General features: G+C 43.2%; 1 protein-coding gene across 2 annotated transcripts in view; it reads right to left on the reverse strand.

The window, feature by feature from the left end:
• LOC137372316 (sperm-associated antigen 16 protein) overlaps positions 1-20,678 on the reverse strand; it is a 1,170,879-nt gene that overhangs the window by 1,014,831 nt on the left and 135,370 nt on the right. For both annotated transcript variants that reach the window (XM_068036139.1, XM_068036138.1), the window contains exon 9: positions 8,366-8,478. In XM_068036139.1, coding sequence (XP_067892240.1) covers positions 8,366-8,478 — 113 coding nt within the window. The remainder of the gene's footprint in view (positions 1-8,365; positions 8,479-20,678) is intronic.

Below are 20,678 nucleotides of genomic sequence, written 5' to 3' on the forward strand. Positions count from 1 at the left end.
TCCTGACCTCTCCCCTACCATTTCTGCCTCTCTCAGCCTAATCCATGGACATCCACAATCCCTGGCCCCGACCCCTGCAATCGCTGATACCAAACCCCACAAACCCCAACACCAATCTCCACAATCCTGGCCAAGACCCTGATCTCTGACCAATTCCCCTCCGTTGGGCCCTAGCTCCATGTTCAATAGTAACTTGGGTACAAACAACACCAGTGTAAAACCTGTTTCTATCCATCTAGGTGTTATCTGAACCCAGACCATAAAATGTAAGCTAATAAGTCAATATGGTAGTGCATTGAAGTGATACGATATGAGTTTAAGATTAAATCTGGACAAGACCGGAAAAATTAAAATCGGTGATAGTCATCATAGCTGAGCCGCCATATATATTGTTAACCATAGTTTTCATAGGATCTGATGAAGCAAGAAGGTATTCTGTGCAGGTGCTTTAATTGGATGCTTGATTTGACATGGAAAGACAGTTACAAAAAAGACAGTAAAAAGTCAGTCATTCGCAACCTGACCTGGCCTCTCTGATACCAACCACTTGTATTTATATAGTGCATTCAAAGTAGCAAAACATTTCAAGGCACTTCACAATTTGACATCAGATCCAAGTAGGAGTAGGAGAAAACTTGAGGGGCGGTCAATGCTGCAATTAAAGCTGGGGAGGGTGTATCAAAGCATTGGGATTTAGCAAGACTCTACCAAAAAGTTACATTGAGGTGACTGAAGGCCCTGTCACCAAGATAGGGTGCTGGAAGCTGTTCGTTCATTTGTTCATTAATGTCATTTTCTTCCCAGAAGGTTGACTGCCATGGATCTTCACCTCTGTCTGTCCTGTGCTGCCCTTACACATTCTGCATAGATCAACTGCATCCAGACCATTATATTAATCATCCATTTTCTTTGTTGATTCCCTCTCCTACACTTTCCATTGATTTTTCCTTTCAATAGTCGTCTCTGTCTGCCTTCTACTCAAATAACGTGACCAAAATATTGCATCTTTCTCTCTTGGATGCTAGGCACCCATTTCCTCTTTTCTCCAGCCATTTCCAGCACTTCCTCATTAATCTTTCTGTCTGTGTAGGATATGCAGAACATCCTCCTATATGACCACATCTCGAATGCATTCAGCTTACCAACAGTCTTTTTGTTTGTTGTCCATGTCTCCAAGGCATGTGTCTCGGATGGGAGCCGTAGAATGCCTCAAAGACAGAATTGGAGGAGCGGAGCTTGCAAAATTGAAGATATGATTGGATGAGGTTGGAGTGTAGATGTATAGACAGACCATGCAGAGATTTGAATATAAGGACGAAAATGTTAAAGTTGATAAACTAAGGGATAGGGTGCCAATTGAAGTCAGCAAAGACTGGATGACAGGTGAGCAGGACTTTATGCAGATGGAATACAGTTGCTGGAATTCTGAGTGAGTTAAAACTTTACAGATGATTGAGTTCTTGAGGTCAGCCAAAAGAATATTGAAAAAAATGGAGTTTGGAGGTTGACAAATGCCACAACATTTATCACTACAATGTGTACCAAATTGTCTGTTTGAGAGGGGAACTACTAATATAAAAGAAAGTGAGTGAGTGCATAGAAGGACTGAAAGAACTGAACAGACTTTATTGAGACCAAGGAGATGCATGAATAGATTTGACAATCCTGGCAAAATAATAAAAGGTACAGTTCTGAATTAAAACATTGATGCAATGAGTTAATGTATTAATCAGATTTCTATATCTCAGACTACCTGAGGCAGGTGCTTTGAGAGAAAGAAGGCAAGGGGAGGAAAAATAAAAACTTATCAACATTGCTCGCATTTATTCCCCATTGGATGAATTAAGGATGGTTTGAGAGTAATGGGTAACCATCTCATTTGAAGAACACTGAAATTACAGCGTGGGCAGTGAGGGGTGTTGGGGCAATCGGTCAATCGTGGCTATGCTGCTATTCAAATAGAGCTATCTATTCTTCTTCCATTTCCTTGCCTGTTCCAGAAATACTTTTATATTCTTTTTCTCAAATTCCCAATTACCCATTATACTTTTAGCTTTGATAGCTCAATGAATTTCTGACAGCATCCAGATCAACAAACAGAATACCTTTGTATTAATTACTTTAGTTACTGAATTTATCATGTGCATCCATAGAATCTTCTTCAGGCTTCAAAAAGCAGTAGAGTATCATAATTCTACTTTCATTGCATGTATAGTGCTTTGCAGTATTCTGAGGTTGTGAAAAGCATTATATAAATGCAAGTCTTCCTTTTTTTCTCATTAGTGGTCCTAGCATCCTAACTTCATTTTTTTGTATTTATCAAGGTGAGGGATTTTAGTGCAGGAACACTTTCCACTTCAGGAACTCAGCACCAGTTTCAAGCAATTTTAGGTCAGATATAGCGGAAACAGATGCAGAGTAAAGCCCCAATTTACTTTGCCCAAAGTGTCACAGTCTTAACTATTCATGTATGGTAGTATACTGGTGCTGGAGCAACAACCCAGAATTGTGAATTCAAATCCAACCACGTAAGTTGTAAAACTGAACTCAGTAACCTAGCCTGCAGATTTTTACAAAAAAAAATTATCTGCTCTGCTCATCGTTCAACAACTTAGTGCAGGGGTCCTGCAACAGGAGTATGTAAGGAGCCTAATGCCAGTTTTAAGCACAGGAAGCTGTTCCCTGAAATTGGCCTTCATAGTGCCCATTTTGTGACCAATTTCTACACCACTGAGACAAAAAAAAACAGGGATTTGCAAATTACAATAGCTTGCTCCATTCCTCTAAGTGCCAGGGCACTTAGTTAGTTGATATGCAACATATCAACTAACATTTACCTCCCCCAATTCTCCATGCACATTGCAAAGTCACACAACAATAAGGGAATATGGTGGATGTTGTTTGTATGGATTTTAACAGCGCATTTGTTCAGGTGCCACAAAAAGGCTGGTTAACAAAATTGAGGCTCATGCAATAGGGGGTCAGTGTCCAATTGGATAAAAACATTCGCTTAAGGACAGAAAACAGTGAGTCGCAGTAAATGGTTCAGACTGGAGGATTGTAGACAGTGGTGTTCCCCAAGAGTCAGTGCTGGGACTACTACTTTTTTTGCGATATATAAATGACTTGGATCTTGGAATACAGAGTAAAATCATAGGAACACAGCAAATAGAAGCAGGAGTAGGCCATTCAGCCCATCGAGCCTACTCCGCCATTCAAACAGATCATGGCTGATCTACCTCTACGCCAATTTTCCCCACTATCTCCATATCCCTTGATCTATTTCTATCTTGAACATGCTCAATGATTGAGCTTCCACAGCCCTCTGGGGTAGAGAATTCCAAAGTTTCACCACCCTCTGAGGAAAGAAATTCCTCCTCATCTCAGTCTTAAATGAACTGCCCCTTATTCTGAGACTGTATCCCCTGGTTCTAGACTCACCAGTCAGAAGAAACATCCTATCCACATCAACCCTGCAACACCCTGTAAGAATTTTGTAAGTTTCAATGAGACCACCTCTCATTCTTTGAAACTCTAGAAAATACAGGCCCAGTTTCTGAAATCTCTCCTCAATCCCGCCATCTCAAGGATTACTCTGCTGTATTCCCACTATGGCAAGGATATCCTTCCATAGATAAGGAGACCAAAACTGTACACAATACTCCAGGTGCGATCTCACCAAAGTTCTGAACAATTGTAGCCAGACATCTTTACTCCTGTACTCAAATTCCCTTGTAATGAAGGTCAACGTACCATCTGCCTTCCTAATTGCTTGTTGCACCTGCATACTAGCTTTTAGTGACTCATGAACAAGGACACCCAGGTCCCTCTGGACATTAACACTTCCCAACCTCTCACCATTTAAGAAATACACTGCCTTTCTGTTTTTTTCTGCCCAAGTGAATCAACTCGCACTTATTCCCATTATATCCCATCTGCCATATTCTTGCCCATTCACTTAGCCTGTCTAAGTACCCTTGAAGCCTCCTTGCATGCTCCTCACAAGTTACATTCCCACCAAGTTTTGTGTCATCAGCAAATTTGGAAATATTACATTTGGTTCCTATATCCAAATCAATTCTATAGATTGTGAACAGCTGTGGCCCCAGCACTAATCCTTGTGGGATCCCATTAGTAACAACCTGACATCCAGAGAATGACCCTTTTATTCCTACTGTCTGCTTTCTGTCTGTTAACCAATTCTCAAACCATAGCAGTATATTACCTCCAATCCCATGTGCTCTAATTTTGCTTACTAACCTCCTGTGTGGGACCTTATCAAAAGCCTTCTGAAACTCCAAATACACCACATCCATTGGTTCTCCTTTATCTATCCTACAAGTAACATCCTCAAAAAGCTCCAACAGGTTTGTCAAACATAATTTCCCTTTCACAAATCCATGTTGATTCTGCCCTATCATATCATTATTTTCCAAATGTCCCATCATCACATCCTTGACAATAGATTCTTACATTTACCTAGTACTGACATCAAACTAACAGGTCTGTACTTCCCCGTTTTCTCTCTCCCTCCCTTCTTAAATGGTGGGGTTACATTTGCTCCTTTCCAGTCTTCAGGAACCCTTTAGAATCTATAGAATTTTGAAAGATAACCACCAATGCACCCACTATCTCTATAGCCACCTCCTTCAATACTCTGGAATGTAGCTCATCTGATCTAGGGGATTTATCAACTTTCTATCCAGTTAATTTTTTTGAGTACTGCCTCTTTATTAATACTAATTTCTTAGTTTGTCATTTTCACAGGTCCCTTGGTTCCCTAATGTTTCTGGGACATTTTCTGTATCTTCCTCTGTGAAGACAGACACAAAGTAATTGTTTAGTCTCTCCGCTATTTCCCCATTCTCCACCACATATTTTCCTGTCTTGTCTGTAATGGACGCACATTCGTCCTTGCTAATCTTTTTCACATACCTAAAGAAGCTTTTACAGTCCGCCTTTATATTTCTCGCTAGCTTGCATTCATATTCTCTTTTCCCTTTCTTCATCAGTTTCTTGGTCCTCCTTTGCTGGATTCTAAATTTCTTCCAATTCTCGGGCTAACCACTTTTTTTGGCGACATTATAAGCCACTTCCAAAATTTCAAAATTTGCCGATAGCACCAAACTTGGAGGTGTGGCAGTGAGAATGATATGAACTGCCTGTAACAGGACATAGATAGGCTAGCAGAATGGGCAGACAGGTGGCAGGTGAAATTTAATACTGACAAGTGTGAGGTGATGCATTTTGGCAGAAGGAATAGGGAGAGGCAACATATACTTAATGGCACAGTAGTAAAGAGTGTGCAGCGCCAGAGACACCTGGAGATACATGTGCATCAATCTTTGAAGGTGGCAGGACATTCTGAGAGAATGGTGAGTAAAGAGTACGTGCTCTTGGGTTTCATAAATAGAGGCATTGAGTACAAAAGCAGGGAAGTTATGCTGAATCTTTATTATGCTCTGGTTAGTTCTCAACTGGAGAATTGCTCCAGTTCTGGTCACCAGACTTTAGGAAGGAAATGAGGGTCCTTGAGAGAGCGCAGAGGAGATTTACCAGAATGGTTCCAGGGATGGGGAATTACAATTACCAGATGAGGTTGGAAAAGCTGGGGTTGTTCGCTTCAGAAAAAAGGAAATTGAGGGGAGATTAATAGAAGTGTACAAGATTATGACAGGCTTAGATAAGTTAGACAAGGAAAACTGTTCTCATTTACTATTGGGACAAGCACTAGGGGATGCAAATTGAAGGTTTTTGTCAAGATGCAGGGGGAATGTGAGGAAGAACTTTTTTATGTAGCGGGTGGTAATGACCTGGAACTCTTTGCCCACAAGGGTGTTGGAAACATAGAGAATCAAAGACTTCAAAAGGAAATTGGATGGTCACTTGAAGGAAATAGACTTGCAGGACTATGAAGATCAAGCAGAGGAGTGGGACTGACTGGGTAGCTCTGCAAAGAGCTTGCATGGACTCGATGGGCCAAATGGCTTCCTTCTGTGCCGTAAATGACTCTATGACTCTGCCTCAGTCAGTGAACAGCAAATTTTAAAATATAAAAAGAGAAAAAAAGTGGTAAAGAGGAATAGGGACCCATTAAAGATGGAAGTCGTGAGACTATTATGGATAATAAGGAAATGCCAGACTTGAAAAAATTAATAATCTGCATTGTTTTCACTGTACAGTGAAGAGGAAAATGGCAAATAACACCAGTACAAAAGAGCTAAAAAAAATAAGCTCAGGGAAAGAACTTAGTGAATGAATTTAATATGAGCAAAAAATGGTAATGGAAAAGTAATGGATTTGATATAGACAAATCCCCAGGACCTGATGGTTTTCACCCAGGGTATTAAAATAAATTGGTGAGTAAATTGCAGATGTGTTAGTCATTATTTTCCAAACCTCTCTAGATTCAGGAATCATGCCTTTGGATTGGAAAATTACAAATATCATGTTATTACTTATTATAAGTGAGCAAGAGAGAAGCCAGGCAACTATAGACATGAAAACATCAATTGTGAGGAAATTACTGGAAGCTATCATCAGAGACAGAGTGACTGATTACTTGGACAAGTATCACAGAGAGTCAGCATGGATATGTGAAGGGCAGGTCACGTCTGATGAATCTAGTTGAATTCTTTGAAGAAGTCACGAGCATGGTGCACAGGTTTCTATGGATGTTGTCTATATGAACTTCCAGGAGATACTTGATAAGTCTCCACACAAGAGATTATTAACAAATATAAGAACATAGAGAATTGGACATAAACTTCGGACATAAATTGAAAATTGGTTGGGAGGTAGGAGTTAAGAGTACAGCAGTAAAGGATTTATTCTCTCATTGGCCGGATGTGACAAGAGATGTTCCCAGAGATCTGTACTTTGGTGTCAGATTTTCACTACATATGTACATACTTGAATAAAGGAATAGAATTGTGAATCTAAGTTAGAAAGCATAGTAAGTTATGTAGATGGCAGCAGGAAGTTACAAAGGAACATAGACAGATCATGTGAGTAGGCAATGATCATCCATGATCGTATTGAATAGCAGGGCAGGCTTGATGGGCTGAATGGCCTACTCCTGCTCCTATGCTCATTGGTGTCATCTTCTTCCCAGAAGGTTGACTATCATGGAGTTCCACCTTCGTCCATGTTGACTATGCCCAATCAGATCATTATTATCCAAGTGTCCATTTATCACATCCTTTAGAATAGATTCTAGTATTTTCCCAACGACTGATGTAAGGCTAACAGGTCTGTAATTCCCTGTTTTCTCACTCCCTCCCTTCTTAAATAGTGGGGTGACATTTTCTACCTTCCAATCTGCAGGAACCGCTCCAGAATCTATAAAAATTTGGATGATGATCACCAATGCATCCACTATCTCCATAGCTGCCTCTTTCAACACTCTTGAATGTAGACCATCAGGTCCTGGGGACTTATCAACCTTCAGTCCCATTAATTTCTCGAATGCAATCTTCTTACTAATACTAATTTCCTTCAATTCCTCATTCTCCTTAATCCCTTGGGTCTCGAATTCTGGGAGATTTCTTGCATCTTCCTCAAGAATGAACTAAAGGGTTAAATTATAAGATCAAGTTGCATAAACTTGGTTTGTATCCCCTTGAGTTTAGAAGGTTGCGAGCTGATCAAATTGATATATTTTAAATGATTGGGATTCAACAGAGTATTTCCTCTCATGGGGGAATTCAGAACCAGAAACTTGGTCCTACAAATGGCTGTGGATGCTGGCTCAAGTGAAATTTTCAAGATTGTGATTGAAAGGTTTTTGTTGGGGAGGCTTCAAAGGGATATGGAACAAAGGCAGGTAAGTGGAATTCAAGTACAGATCAGCCATGGTCTAATTAAATAGCATCACTGGCTTGAGGGGTTGAAGGGCCTACTCCAGTGCCTGTGTCCTATCGCAGTAAAAAAAGCCTTGAATTGCTGAAAGTCTCAGAGCCTGAAAACTGAGTTCTACAAGGCCCTACCTCTGACAGCTCATTCCTCTATTATTGAAACTCCTATATACATGTTGGAGACAAAGAGTGTCCCGGACAGTGTGAGGTAGCCACAATCATGCTCAGTGTTCGTGATGAAGATCTATATCTTCTCAATTACTGGCCAAGATCTTAGCCTCCAAACTAGACAGTCATCCCTGAGCTGTCAGCAGTCCAACAGGCTTTATAAGACGCTGACTTACAAAGGACACCAAGAGGCTATTCAACTAAAACCATTGTGCTCTCTCTACCTATGGAAAAAGGCATTCAACAGTCAAAAGCATAAAGGGAAGGCATAGCATTAAATATAAGCAAACTGAGGGGAAGTGGAGCACTTTTTTCTGTTAATCTTTTGGATGCTTGCTCACCAATTGCTTTATTGAATCTTGAGGTGGATCATAATGATGTCTTTCCTCTCTGGCTTCAGCAAGCGCTCTATGGCTGGGACCATCTGTTCTACATTCGTTGTGGCCCTTGCAGCCTGTTTGAAATGGGAAACAAAATGGTTAAGTGATACAGTTCTCGCTGGGGCAGAGGAAGTATAAATCTGACAATATGATCATGCAATGTATAGAAATTAAGATATGTAAAACAACAATCACCAAGAAGCACTGAAGGTGGTAAAGTCATTCAATGTGCCATAAAACATTAAAACAAAAATGGACGTGGAAATATCACTAGTAACTATAAAATCCCACTTTTTTTAAAGGTTCTCTTAGACATTAAATATGGTTTCCCTTTACATAGTTGGTTTATTTTACACCATTGTTGGACTTTTTGGCATTATGAAAATTCAGGATCTGACATGAACAGGAAGTTTCTACCATGCAATTTTAAAAAATAAATTTCTGTTATGACCAGGTGAGAAAGGTGTCTTGGGGCCCTCTCAGCCTTCACTTGTCTTACTGTAACAGGGTTTTTTTTTTAAAAACACACTGTTTTGAGCTCCGCCTTGTTGAATCCTTGTTCACAGCTTTCCAATTATAAGGCAAAGAAATGAACATAGCCAGACTTACTTGGTTATAAAGAGGAAAGGTGAAATTTATTAAAACTTAAACTTGTAATTCGATTAACGTCTATGAATACACGATGCGCCCACACAAGCATACATACACGATACACACAAACAAATAGAGACAGGAAAGAGCAGAAGAAAAATAAAGTGGAGAGGTTTGAGACAATATCTGAAGAGTTTGTTACGGTTCTTCAAACTCACTGTAGAGTCCTTGCTTGTAAGTAATTCTTGCTTTTCATTGGGGCCCAGTATTCTTCTCAAACCTCGTTCACTCGAGGAGACTTTTCTCTCTTGGATTCATGTGTCTTCACTGGATTCTGAAACTGGTGAGAAAGAGATGGGAGCAGATAGGAGGACAGGAGGTCTTTTCAATCCAGAAGCACAGAGCTTTCTGTCTTCAAAACACTGTTTCTCCAATTTAAAACTGTCAGTTCAAAACTCTACCACAGCGAGTTAGTCATGTGACTAAACTGGTCTGACCACATACATTCTGTGTAATGGAAGCAGGGACTGGTTCCTTTGTTCCAACACTCTCTGCTTGTATGCAAAAATGTCTTTCCGGCTAGCAGCCTGACAGTTCCTTGTAATAGGCCCTCTTTTCTTCCCAGCAACAATTTGAAGTTTATTGTCCATGTGGCAAAATTAATGTGCCTATTCTTGGCAGGTGGGGGCCTGCACAACACTGTAGAAACTCTTGTTATCCGTTTTTACATTTCCAGCTAACTTCCTCTCATACTCTAATTTCTTTCTCCTGAATAACCTTTCAGTTATTCTTTGTCGCTTTTTATATTCTGACTAAACATCTGAACTCCCACTCACCTTTGTGCAATTATATGCCTTTTCCCTAAGTTTAATGCATTCAAAGAACAAAGAACAGTACAGCACAGGAACAGGCCATTCGGCCCTCCAAGCCTGCGCTGATCTTGATGCCTGCCTAAACTAAAACCTTTTATACTTCCGGGGTCCATATCCCTCTATTCCCATCCTATTCATGTATTTGTCAAGATGCCTCTTAAACGTCTCTATGGTAGCTGCTTCCACCACCTCCCCGGCAACAAGTTCCAGGCATTCACCACCCTCTGTGTAAAGAACTTGCCTCGCACATCCCCTCTAAACTTTGCCCCTCTCACCTTAAACCTATGTCCCCTAGTAACTGACTCTTCCACCCTGGGAAAAAGCTTCTGACTATCCACTCTGTCCATACCGCTCATAACTTTGTAAACCTCTATCATGTCGCCCCTCCACCTCCGTCGTTCCAGTGAAAACAATCCGAGTTTTTCCAACCTCTCCTCATAGCTAATGCCCTCCAGACCAGGCAACATCCTGGTAAACCTCTTCTGTAACCTCTCCAAAGCCTCCACGTCCTTCTGGTAGTGTGGCGACTAGAATTGCACGCAATATTCTAAGTGTGGCCTAACTAAAGTTCTGTACAGCTGCAGCATGACTTGCCTATTTCTATACTCTATGCCCCGACCGATGAAGGCAAGCGTGCCATATGCTTTCTTGACTACCTTATCCACCTGCGTTGCCACTTTCAGTGACCTGTGGACCTGTACGCCCAGACCTCTCTGCCTGTCAATACTCCTAAGGGTTCTGCCATTTACTGTATACTTCCCACCTGCATTAGACCTTCCAAAATGCATTACCTCACATTTGTCCGAATTAAACTCCATCTGCCATTTCTCCGCCCAAGTCTCCAACAGATCTATATCCTGCTGTATCCTCTGACAATCCTCATCACTGTCCACAACTCCACCAGCCTTTGTGTCGTCCGCCAACTTACTAATCAGACCAGCTACATTTTCCTCCAAATCATTTATATATACTACAAACAGCAAAGGTCTCAGCACTGATCCCTGCGGAACACCACTAGTCACATCCCTCCATTCAGAAAAGCACCCTTCCACTGCTACCCTCTGTCTTCTATGACCGAGCCAGTTCTGTATCCATCTTGCCAGCTCACCTCTGATCCTATGTGACTTCACCTTTGTATCAGTCTGCCATGAGGGACCTTGTCAAAGGCTTTACTGAAGTCCATATGGATAACATCCACTGCCCTTCCTTCATCAATCATCTTTGTCCCTTCCTCAAAAAACTCAATCAAATTAGTGAGACACGACCTCCCCTTCACAAAACCATGCTGCCTCTCGCAAATAAGTCCATTTGTTTCCAAATGGGAGTAAATCCTGTCCCGAAGAATCCTCTCTAATAATTTCCCTACCACTGACGTAAGGCTCACCGGCCTATAATTTCCTGGATTATCCTTACCACCCTTCTTAAACAAAGGAACAACATTGGCTATTCTCCAGTCCTCTGGGACCTCACCTGTAGCCAATGAGGATGCAACGATTTCTGTCAAGGCCCCAGCAATTTCTTCCCTTGCCTCCCTCAGTATTCTGGGGTGGATCCCATCAGGCCCTGGGGACTTATCTACCTTAATGCTTTGCAAGACACCCAACACCTCCTCCTTTTTGATAATGAGATGACTGAGACTATCTACACTCCTTTCCCTCGGCTCATCATCCACCGTCCTTCTCCTTGGTGAATACTGTTGCAAAGTACTCATTTAGTACCTCACCCATTTCCTCTGGCTCCACACATAGATTCCCTTCTCTGTCCTTGAGTGGGCCAACCCTTTCTCTGGTTACCCTCTTGCTCTTTATATACATATAAAAAGCCTTGGGATTATCCTTAATCCTGTTTGCCAATGACTTCTCATAACCCCTTTTAGCCCTCTTGACTCCTTGCTTAAGTTCCTTCCTACTGTCTTTATATTCCTCAAGGGGTTCGTCTGTTCCTAGCCTTCCAGTCCTTACGAATGCTTCCTTTTTCTTTTTGACGAGGCCCACAATATCCCGCGTTATCCAAGGTTCCCGAAACTTGCCAAACTTATCCTTCTTCCTCACAGGAACATGCTCGTCCTGGATTCTAATCAACTGACGTTTGAAAGACTCCCACATGTCAGATGTTGATTTACCCTCAAACAGCCGCCCCCAATCTAAATTCTTCAGTTCCTGTCTAATATTGTTATAATTAGCCTTCCCCCAATTTAGCACCTTCACCCGAGGTCTACTCTTATCCTTATCCACAAGTACCTTAAAACTTATGGAATTATGGTCACTGTTCCCGAAATGCTCCCCTACTGAAACTTCGACCACCTGGCCGAACTTCCTTAACTTCTTTAGTTAACCACGGAGGGTGGGTCCTCCCCTTAGAATTTTTCTTTGTAGTATGAAAACACATATTATGAGTATTCTGAAATATCCCTTTAAATGTCTGCCACTACTTATCTATTGATCTAACTCCTAGCCTAATAACCCAGTTCACTTCAGCTAGCTCAGCATTCAGCCCACATAGTTGCCCTTATTCAAGTTTAAAATACTAGTCTTAGACCACCCTTCTCTCTTTCAAACTGGATGTAAAATTCAAGCACAATGTAGTCTCTGCTACGTAGAGGTGCCCTTACTCTGAAATCATTAATTAATTCTGTCACATTGCAAGAAACCAAGTCGAATATAACCTGCTCTCTGGTTGGTTCATAGAAACACTGAAACATAGAAAATAGGAGCAGGAGTAGGCCATTCGGTCCTTGGAGCCTGCTCCGCTATTCATTATGATCATGGCTGAGCATCCAACTCAGTAACCTGTTACTGCTTTCTCCCCATACCCTTTAATCCCTTTTGCCCCAAGAGCTGTATCTAACTCCTTTTTGAAAACATTCAATATTTTGGCCTCAACTGCTTTCTGTGGTAGTGAATTCAACAGGCTCATCAGTCTCTGGGTGAAGTAACTTCTCCTCATCTCGGTCCTGAAAGGTTTACCCCGTATGCTTAGACTATGACCCCTGGTTCTGGAGTCCCCATCGGGAACATCCTTCTTGCATCTACCCTGTCAAGTCCTGTTAGAATTTTATAGGTTTCTATGAGATCCCCCCTCACTCTTCTGAACTCCAGCATATATAATCCTAACCAACTCAATCTCTCCTCATAAGTCAGTCCCGCCATCCCAGGAATCAGTCTGGTAAACATTCGCTGAACTCCCTCTATAGCAAGAACATCCTTCTTCAGATAAGGAGACCAAAACTGCACACAATATTCCAGGTGTGGCCTCACCAAGGCCCTGTATAATTGCAGCAAGACATCCCTGCTCCTGTACTCGAATCCTCTCGCTATGAAGGCCAGCATACCATTTGCCTTTTTTACCACCTGTTGCACCTGCATGCTTACCTTCAGCGACTGGTGTACGAGAACACCCAGCTCTCGCTGCATATTCCCCTCTCTCAGTTTATAGCCATTCGGATAATAATCTGCCTTCCTGTTTTTGCTAACAAAGTGGATAACCTCACACTTATCCACATTATACTGCATCTGCCATGCATTAGCCCACTCACTCAACTTGTCCAAATCACTCTGAAGCCTCTCTGCATCCTCCTCACAACTCACCCTCCCACCCAGTTTTGTGTCATCTGCAAATTTGGAGATATTACGTTTAGTTCCCTCATCTAAATCATTAACGTATATGGTGAATAGCTGGGGTCCTAGCACGGATCCCTTGGGGTACCCCACTAGTCACTGCCTGCCATTCGGAAAAAGACCCGTTTATTCCTACGCTTTGTTTCCTGTCCGCCAACCAATTTTCTTTCCATCACAATGCACTAACCACAATCCCATGCGCTTTAATTTTACATGCTCATCTCTTATGTGGGATTTTGTCAAAAGCCTTCTGAAAGGCCAATAAGCCACATCCACTGGCTCCCCCTCATCAACTCTACTAGTTACATCCTTGAAGAATTCTCGTAGATTTGTCAAGCATGATTTTCCTTTCGTAAATTGGACTCTGTCCAATTCTACCACTGTTCTCCAAGTGCTGTGCTATAAAATCTTTGATAATGGACTCTAGAATTTTCCCCACTACCGATGTCAGGCTGACTGGTCTATAATTTCCTGTTTTCTCTCTACCTCCCTTTTTAAATAGTGGGGTTACATTAGCTACCCTCCAATCTGTAGGAACTGTTCCAGAGTCAATAGAATCTTGGAAGATGACCACCACTATTTCTAGGGCCACTTGCTTAAGTACTCTGGGATGTAGATTATCAGGCCCTGGGGATTTATCTGCCTTCAATCCTATCAATTTCCTCAACACCATTTTGCTCCTAATACTGATTTCCTTCAGTTCCTCCCTCTCACTAAACCCTGTGTTCCCCAACATTTCTGGTATGATATTTGTGTCCTCATTTGTGAAGACAGAACCAAAGTATGCATTTAGTTGGTCAGCCATTTCTTTGTTCCCCATAATAAATCACCCTGTTTCTGACCGTTTCCCGCAAGCTTACTCTTGAACTCTATTTTCCCCTTCTTAATCAGTCCCTTGGTCCTCTTTTGCTGAATTCTAAACTGCTCCCAATCCTCATGTCTGTTGTTTTTTCTGGTGAATTTTCATGCCTCTTTCTTGGATCGAATGCCGTCTCTTATTTCCCTTGTAAGCCACGGTTTGGCTACCTTTCCCATTTTACTTCTGTGCCAGACAGGAATAAACAATTGTTGCAGTTCATCCATGCGCTCTTTCAATGTTTGCCATTGCCTATCCACTATCATCCCTTTAAGTAACTTTTCCCAATCCATCATAGCCAACTCGCGCCTCATACCTTCATAGTTTTCTTTATTAAGATTCAGGACCCTGAATTCTATCATATTATGGCCGTTCATCCCCAAGGGATCTCGCACCACTAGACTGTCAATTATTCCTCTCTCATTACACAATACCCAGTCTCGGATGGCCTGTTCTCTAGTTGGTTCCTCAACGTATTGGTCCAGAAAACCATCCCGAATACACTCCATGAATTCCTCCTCTACGGTATTGTGACTAATTTGATTTGCCCAATCAATATGCAGATCAAAGTCACCCGTAATTGCAGATGTTCCTTTATCGCATGTGTCTCTAATTTCCTATTTAATGCCATTCCCAACATTACCACTACAGTCTGGGCGTCTATATACAAACCCCACTAATGTTTTTTACCCCTTAGTGTTTCTCAGCTCTACCCATGTAGATTCCACCGTCAGAGCTAATATCCTTCCTCACTATTGCATTAATTTCCTCTTTAACCAGCAATGCAACTCCACCCCCTTTTGCTTTTTGTCTGTCCTTCCAAAATACTGAATGCGCCTGGATGTTCATTTCCCATCCCTGGTCACCCTGCAGCCATGTCTCCGTAATCCCAACTATATCATACCCGTTTACATCTATTTGCGCGATTAATTCATCCAGTTTATTGTGAATGCTCCGCGCGTTAATGCTTGTCTTTTTAACATTACTTGTCCCTTTCCCAATATTTTTCACTGTGGCCCTGTCTGATTCTAGCCCTTGATTTCTCTGCCTATCACTTTTCATATTCCCTTTACTGTCTTTTGTTCTTGTCTTTGATTCCCCCCTCCTCTGACTCCTTGCAAAGGTTCCCATCCCCCTGCCATTTTAGTTTAAACTCTAAAATAAAAACAAAATACTGCGGATGCTGGAAATCTGAAACAAAAACAAGAAATGCTGGAGTCACTCAGCAGGTCTGGCAGCATCTGTGGAAAGAGAAGCAGAGTTAACGTTTCGGGTCAGTGACCCTTCTTCCGAAGAAGGGTCACTGACCCGAAACGTTAACTCTGCTTCTCTTTCCACAGATGCTGCCAGACCTGCTGAGCGACTCCAGCATTTCTTGTTTTTGTTTTAGTTTAAACTCTCCCCAACCACTCTAGCAAATACTCCCCCTAGGGCATCAGTCCCGTCCTGCCCAGGTTTAACCCGTCCAATTTGTCCTGGTCCCACCTCCCCCAGAACTGGTCCCAATGTCCCAGGAATCTAAAACCCTCCCCCTCACACCATCTCTTTCGCCACGTATTCATTCGATATATCTTGCTATTTCTACTCTGACTAGCACGTGGCACAGGTAGTAATCCTGAGATCACTACCTTTGAGGTCCTACTTTTCAACTTACTTCCTAACTCCCTATTATTCTGCTTTTAGGACCTCTTTTTTTAAACCTACGTCATTTGTACCAATATGTACCACGACCACTGCCTGTTCACCCTCCCCCTTCAGAATGTCCTGTAACCGCTCTGAGACATCCTTGACCCTAGCACCAGGGAGGCAACATACCATCCTGGAGTCTTGTTGTGGCCACAGAAACGCCTCTCTATTCCCCTTACAATTAAGTCCCCTATAACTATTGCAATCCCACACTTTTTACTCCTCCCCTGTGCAGCAGAGCCAACCGTGGTGCAACGAATTGGGCTGTTGCTTTCCTGATAGGCCATTCCCCCCAACAGTACCCAAAGCAATCTATCTATTTTGCAGCGGAATAGCCACAGGTGATACCTGCACTGCCTGCCTAGTCCTCTTGCGCTGCCTGGTGGTCACCCATTCCCCTTCCTGCCTGTGGAGTCTGAGCCTGCGGTGTGACCACCTCTCTATACGTGCTATCCACGATACGCACCGCCTCACAGATGCTCCACAGTGTCCCCAGCCGCTGCTCCAGCTCTGAAACCCGGGCTTCCAGGAGCTGCAGCTGGAGACACTTCCTGCACACATGCTGGTCCCGGGCACTGGAATTGTACCCGGCTTCCCACATACAGCATGAGCAGCACACCACGGCTTTGAGCTCTCCTGCATTGAATTAACCCTCTAAATTAAACCTTTAGGAAGATGCTTAATATCAAATAATATCAATTACTCTCGGGCCCTTCTTCCCTGATCCTCGTTACTACAGAACTCCCTAAAAAAACACTACTTAGTATATATGAAAATGAACTGTAGACCTTTCTTCCTTAGTTACTAAGCCAGCTATTTAGAGCTATTCCCTAACAGCAGTTACTCACCAACCAATCAGCTTGCAGCTTTCCTGTGATGTCACTGTTGATTTTTTTTTCAAACACTCCGGACTGTGTCTGTGTTTATCTTCCCAGGTCCGTTCCGCTCTTCCAGGTAAGTGTGGGCCTTGAGCCTCAGGCTGGATTTATCCTCTCTCTTTCCAATGAGACCTCCGATGGTGACGTTCCAGAACGAGCTGCTCTAAGAAACTCTCTCGAAAGCATTCTATGAACGCCTCATCCAGGCTACTATTGCCAATCTGATTTTTCCAATTTATATGTAGATTAAAATCACCCATGGTTATTGCCGTCACTTTATCACAAGCACCCAATATTTCTTCTGGTATACTTTGTCATACATCACCCTAAATATGTAAGTGAGCTGGGTTAGAAGCAGTAATACTGCTCCTCATGGTTTACTGCTACAGAGCTGCTGCAGTTTTTTTTGAGATCAGGAGGCACATGTGGAAGAATGTCTTAATGAACAGCAGCCCCTAATTTGGTGTCATCCACAAATTTTTAAATTGTATTACCGATTCCCGAGTCCAAATCATTTATATAAAAAGTGAACAGTTGTGGTTCCAGCACTGATGCTTATGGAACGCCACTTTCCATCTTCTGCCAGTCTGAATACCTATCATTAACCCCTACTCTCCATTTTCTGTTTTGTAGCCAGCTTTCAATCCATTCTGCTACTTGTCCCCTGACTCCACGGGGTGGATTTTAAGAGCCCGCCGAAAATCTCAGCGGCGAGCTCAAAGAAACGCAGCCCACCCATGCTGGCCGCATGCCAAAGAACCGCCACAATCTCAAGCACACGACTCATTTAAATAGCTGGGGCAGCCCAACCCCACAATCTCATGGAGGGGGCAGGCTGTCCATCCCAGCAATGGAGTCAGCTGCCTGTGCGCCGGTGCTGGCGCTATTTTTAAAGGGCAGCCAACCCTGCCACACAATTTAAAATCTTAAAGTCCTAACCCCCCAAATCAAATAGATTTCTAACACACGTTTCCCACACGCCCCCCCCAATAACAATTTGCCCTTCCCCCCTAAAAACACTTACCTTTGACATCTGACCTTCCACCCGCCAACTGCACCAAGTTTAAGGTTCGACCATTTCGACCATCCCCTGCACCCATTACATATATTTGATCCCGTCTCCCACACTGACAAACTTACCTCCTTCTCTGTCCCACCCGGATAGGGATCTGAAGGCGCAGGAGTGCCAGCTGTCACATAACGATAGCGGCGGGCCCTCAAGATCACCGGTAAGTCTATTTAAATGTCATAATTTTATCCATTTGAATACTTAAATTGTGGTCCCATCACCCAGCGGTGAGGGAGGCGCCATGGAGTCTTGCTGCCGCTGGGAGGATCAGGCCCGGCCCTCACAGCGTTGAGGTCCATGGCAGTCCTCATCTGGAGCGATCTTCAGGCCCCCTCCCCCCGCCACAGAACCCACGCCTGGGGGAGAACAAAATTCAGCCCCACATGTTCTGACCTTAGTGTTGAATCTGCCATGAAAATCCAAGTATATTCCATCTACAGCAATAAATTTGTCTCCTCTGTTACTTCTTCAAAGTATATGGGCCCTTTGAAAGCCGTTGAATGTCAAGGGGAGATTCTCTCATCTTTTGTGCAAGGTATGACTTCAACCTTTCCCCCCAATTCACATCGATTTCAATTTTGCTGGGGCTCCTTAATGCCACTCTCAGTCAAATGCTGCTTTGATGTCATGGGCAGTCACTATCACCTCACCTCTTGAATTCAGCTCTTTTGGCCATGCTTGGACTAAGGCTGGAATGAGGTCTAGAGCGTGTGGCCCTGGCAGAACCCAAAGTGAGTCTTGATGAGCGGTTTATTGCTGTGTAAGTGCTGCTTGATAGCACTGTCAACGACATCTTCCATTGCTTTGCTGATGATTGAGAATAGACTGATGGGGACAGAAACTGGCTGGATTTGATTTACAGTACAGCACAGAAGGAGGTCATTCGGTTCAACGATTCCCTGACCGCTCTCCGTGGGACAATCCAGTCAGTCCCACTCGATCTCTGTAGCCCTACAAGTTTATTTCCTTCAAGTGTCCATCCAATTTCCTTTTGAAATCATTATCTCCACTTCAACCACTCTCTTGGGCAGTGAATTCCAGGTCATTACCACTCGCTGCAAAAAAAAGTTCTTGCTCATATCTCCCCACTATTTCTTGCCCAAAACCTTAAATCTGTGTCCCCTAGACCTTGTACCATCAGTCAATGGCAACAGTTTTCATTGTCTACCTTATCGAAGTCTGTCTTGTACATCTCTATCAAATCTCCCCTCAATCACTTTTGCTCCAATGAGAACAACCCCATATTTTCCAACCTAACCTTGTAACTAAAATCCACAGGATATATCTGGGCAATTTTCCACATTGTCAGGTAGATGCCAGTGTTGTAGCTGTACTGGAATAGCTTAGCTAAGGGTGTGGCTAGTTCTGGAGCACAAGACTTCAGTATTACTGCCAGGATGTTTGCAGGGCACATAGCCTTTGCTGTGATATCACATGGAGTGAATGGAATTGGCTGAAGACTGGCTTCTGTGATGCTGGGGAGCTCAGGAGGCGGCGGACAGGTTATCCACTTGGTACTTCTGGGTGAAGATGGTCACAAATGCTTCAGCTTTATCTTTTGTGTTGGGCTCCTCCACCATTGATGGGGATGCTTGTGGAGCCTCCTCCTCTGGTTTGCTGTTTAATTGTCCATCACCATTCATGGCTGGATATGGCAGGACAGCAAAGCTTTGATATGATCCGTTGGTTGTGGGACTGCTTAGTTCTATCTATCGCATGCTGCTTCTGCTGTTTAGCATGTATATAGTCCTGCACTGTAACTTCACCAGGTTGGTACTCATATTTAGGTATTCTTGGTGCTGCTCCTGCCAGACTGTCCTGCACTCCTCATTGAACCAGGGTTGGTCCCATGGCTTGATGGTAATGGGAGAGTAAGGGATAATGCAGGCCATGAGGTTCCAGATTGTAGTTGAATACAATTCTGCTACTGCTGATGGCCCACAGCACTTCATGGAAGCCCAGATTTGAGCTGCTAGATCAGTTCTTAATCTATCCCATTTAGCACAGTGGTAGTGCCACACAACAAAAGCGGCAGTCCTTGCCAAGTCAGAGCTCCCAAATGTGTTGGACACTAATCAAACAGCGGTGGCATCGATGGATCAGACACCACCGCAGGATAGAAAACGATCACATACACAAGGACCTTCTGCATGGTGATGTAGCCAGGCCCAGACAACCAGTGGGGCACCCAAAGCTCCACTTCAAGAACGCTTGCAAGTGTGACATGAAGGCCCTAAACGTTGATGATCACACCTGGGAGTCACTAGCTGGCAAAAGAGGGAAATGGCGACACATCCTGTGGACTGGCATGCACTACCATGATGATCAGTGGCTACAGCAGCTTGGCAACAGGCGCCAATGTCAAAAACAAAAACTCACAATGTCACTTGGCAGCTTCATGTGTGGGCCTTGTGGCAGAGCCTGCAAGGATTGGCCTTCACAGCCATCGGCAAAGGTGCACCAAAAGTAGAACCCTACCTAAATGGATTGTTTGCTGCGTGTCCATCATCTTTCATGGATGAAAGGATGCCAACCTAGTACCACACAACACAATGGACGATATCATCAGTGTGAAGACAGAACTTCATCTCCACAAGGACTGTGCGATGGTCACTTCTACCAATACAATCATGGACCGATGCATCTGCGACAGGTAGATTGGTGAGGGCGAGGTCAAGCAGGCTTTCCCCTCTTGTTGGTCCCCT

Source organism: Heterodontus francisci, chromosome 7 (assembly GCF_036365525.1).
Source record: "Heterodontus francisci isolate sHetFra1 chromosome 7, sHetFra1.hap1, whole genome shotgun sequence".
In the NCBI taxonomy this organism is placed as follows: Eukaryota; Metazoa; Chordata; class Chondrichthyes; order Heterodontiformes; family Heterodontidae; genus Heterodontus; species Heterodontus francisci.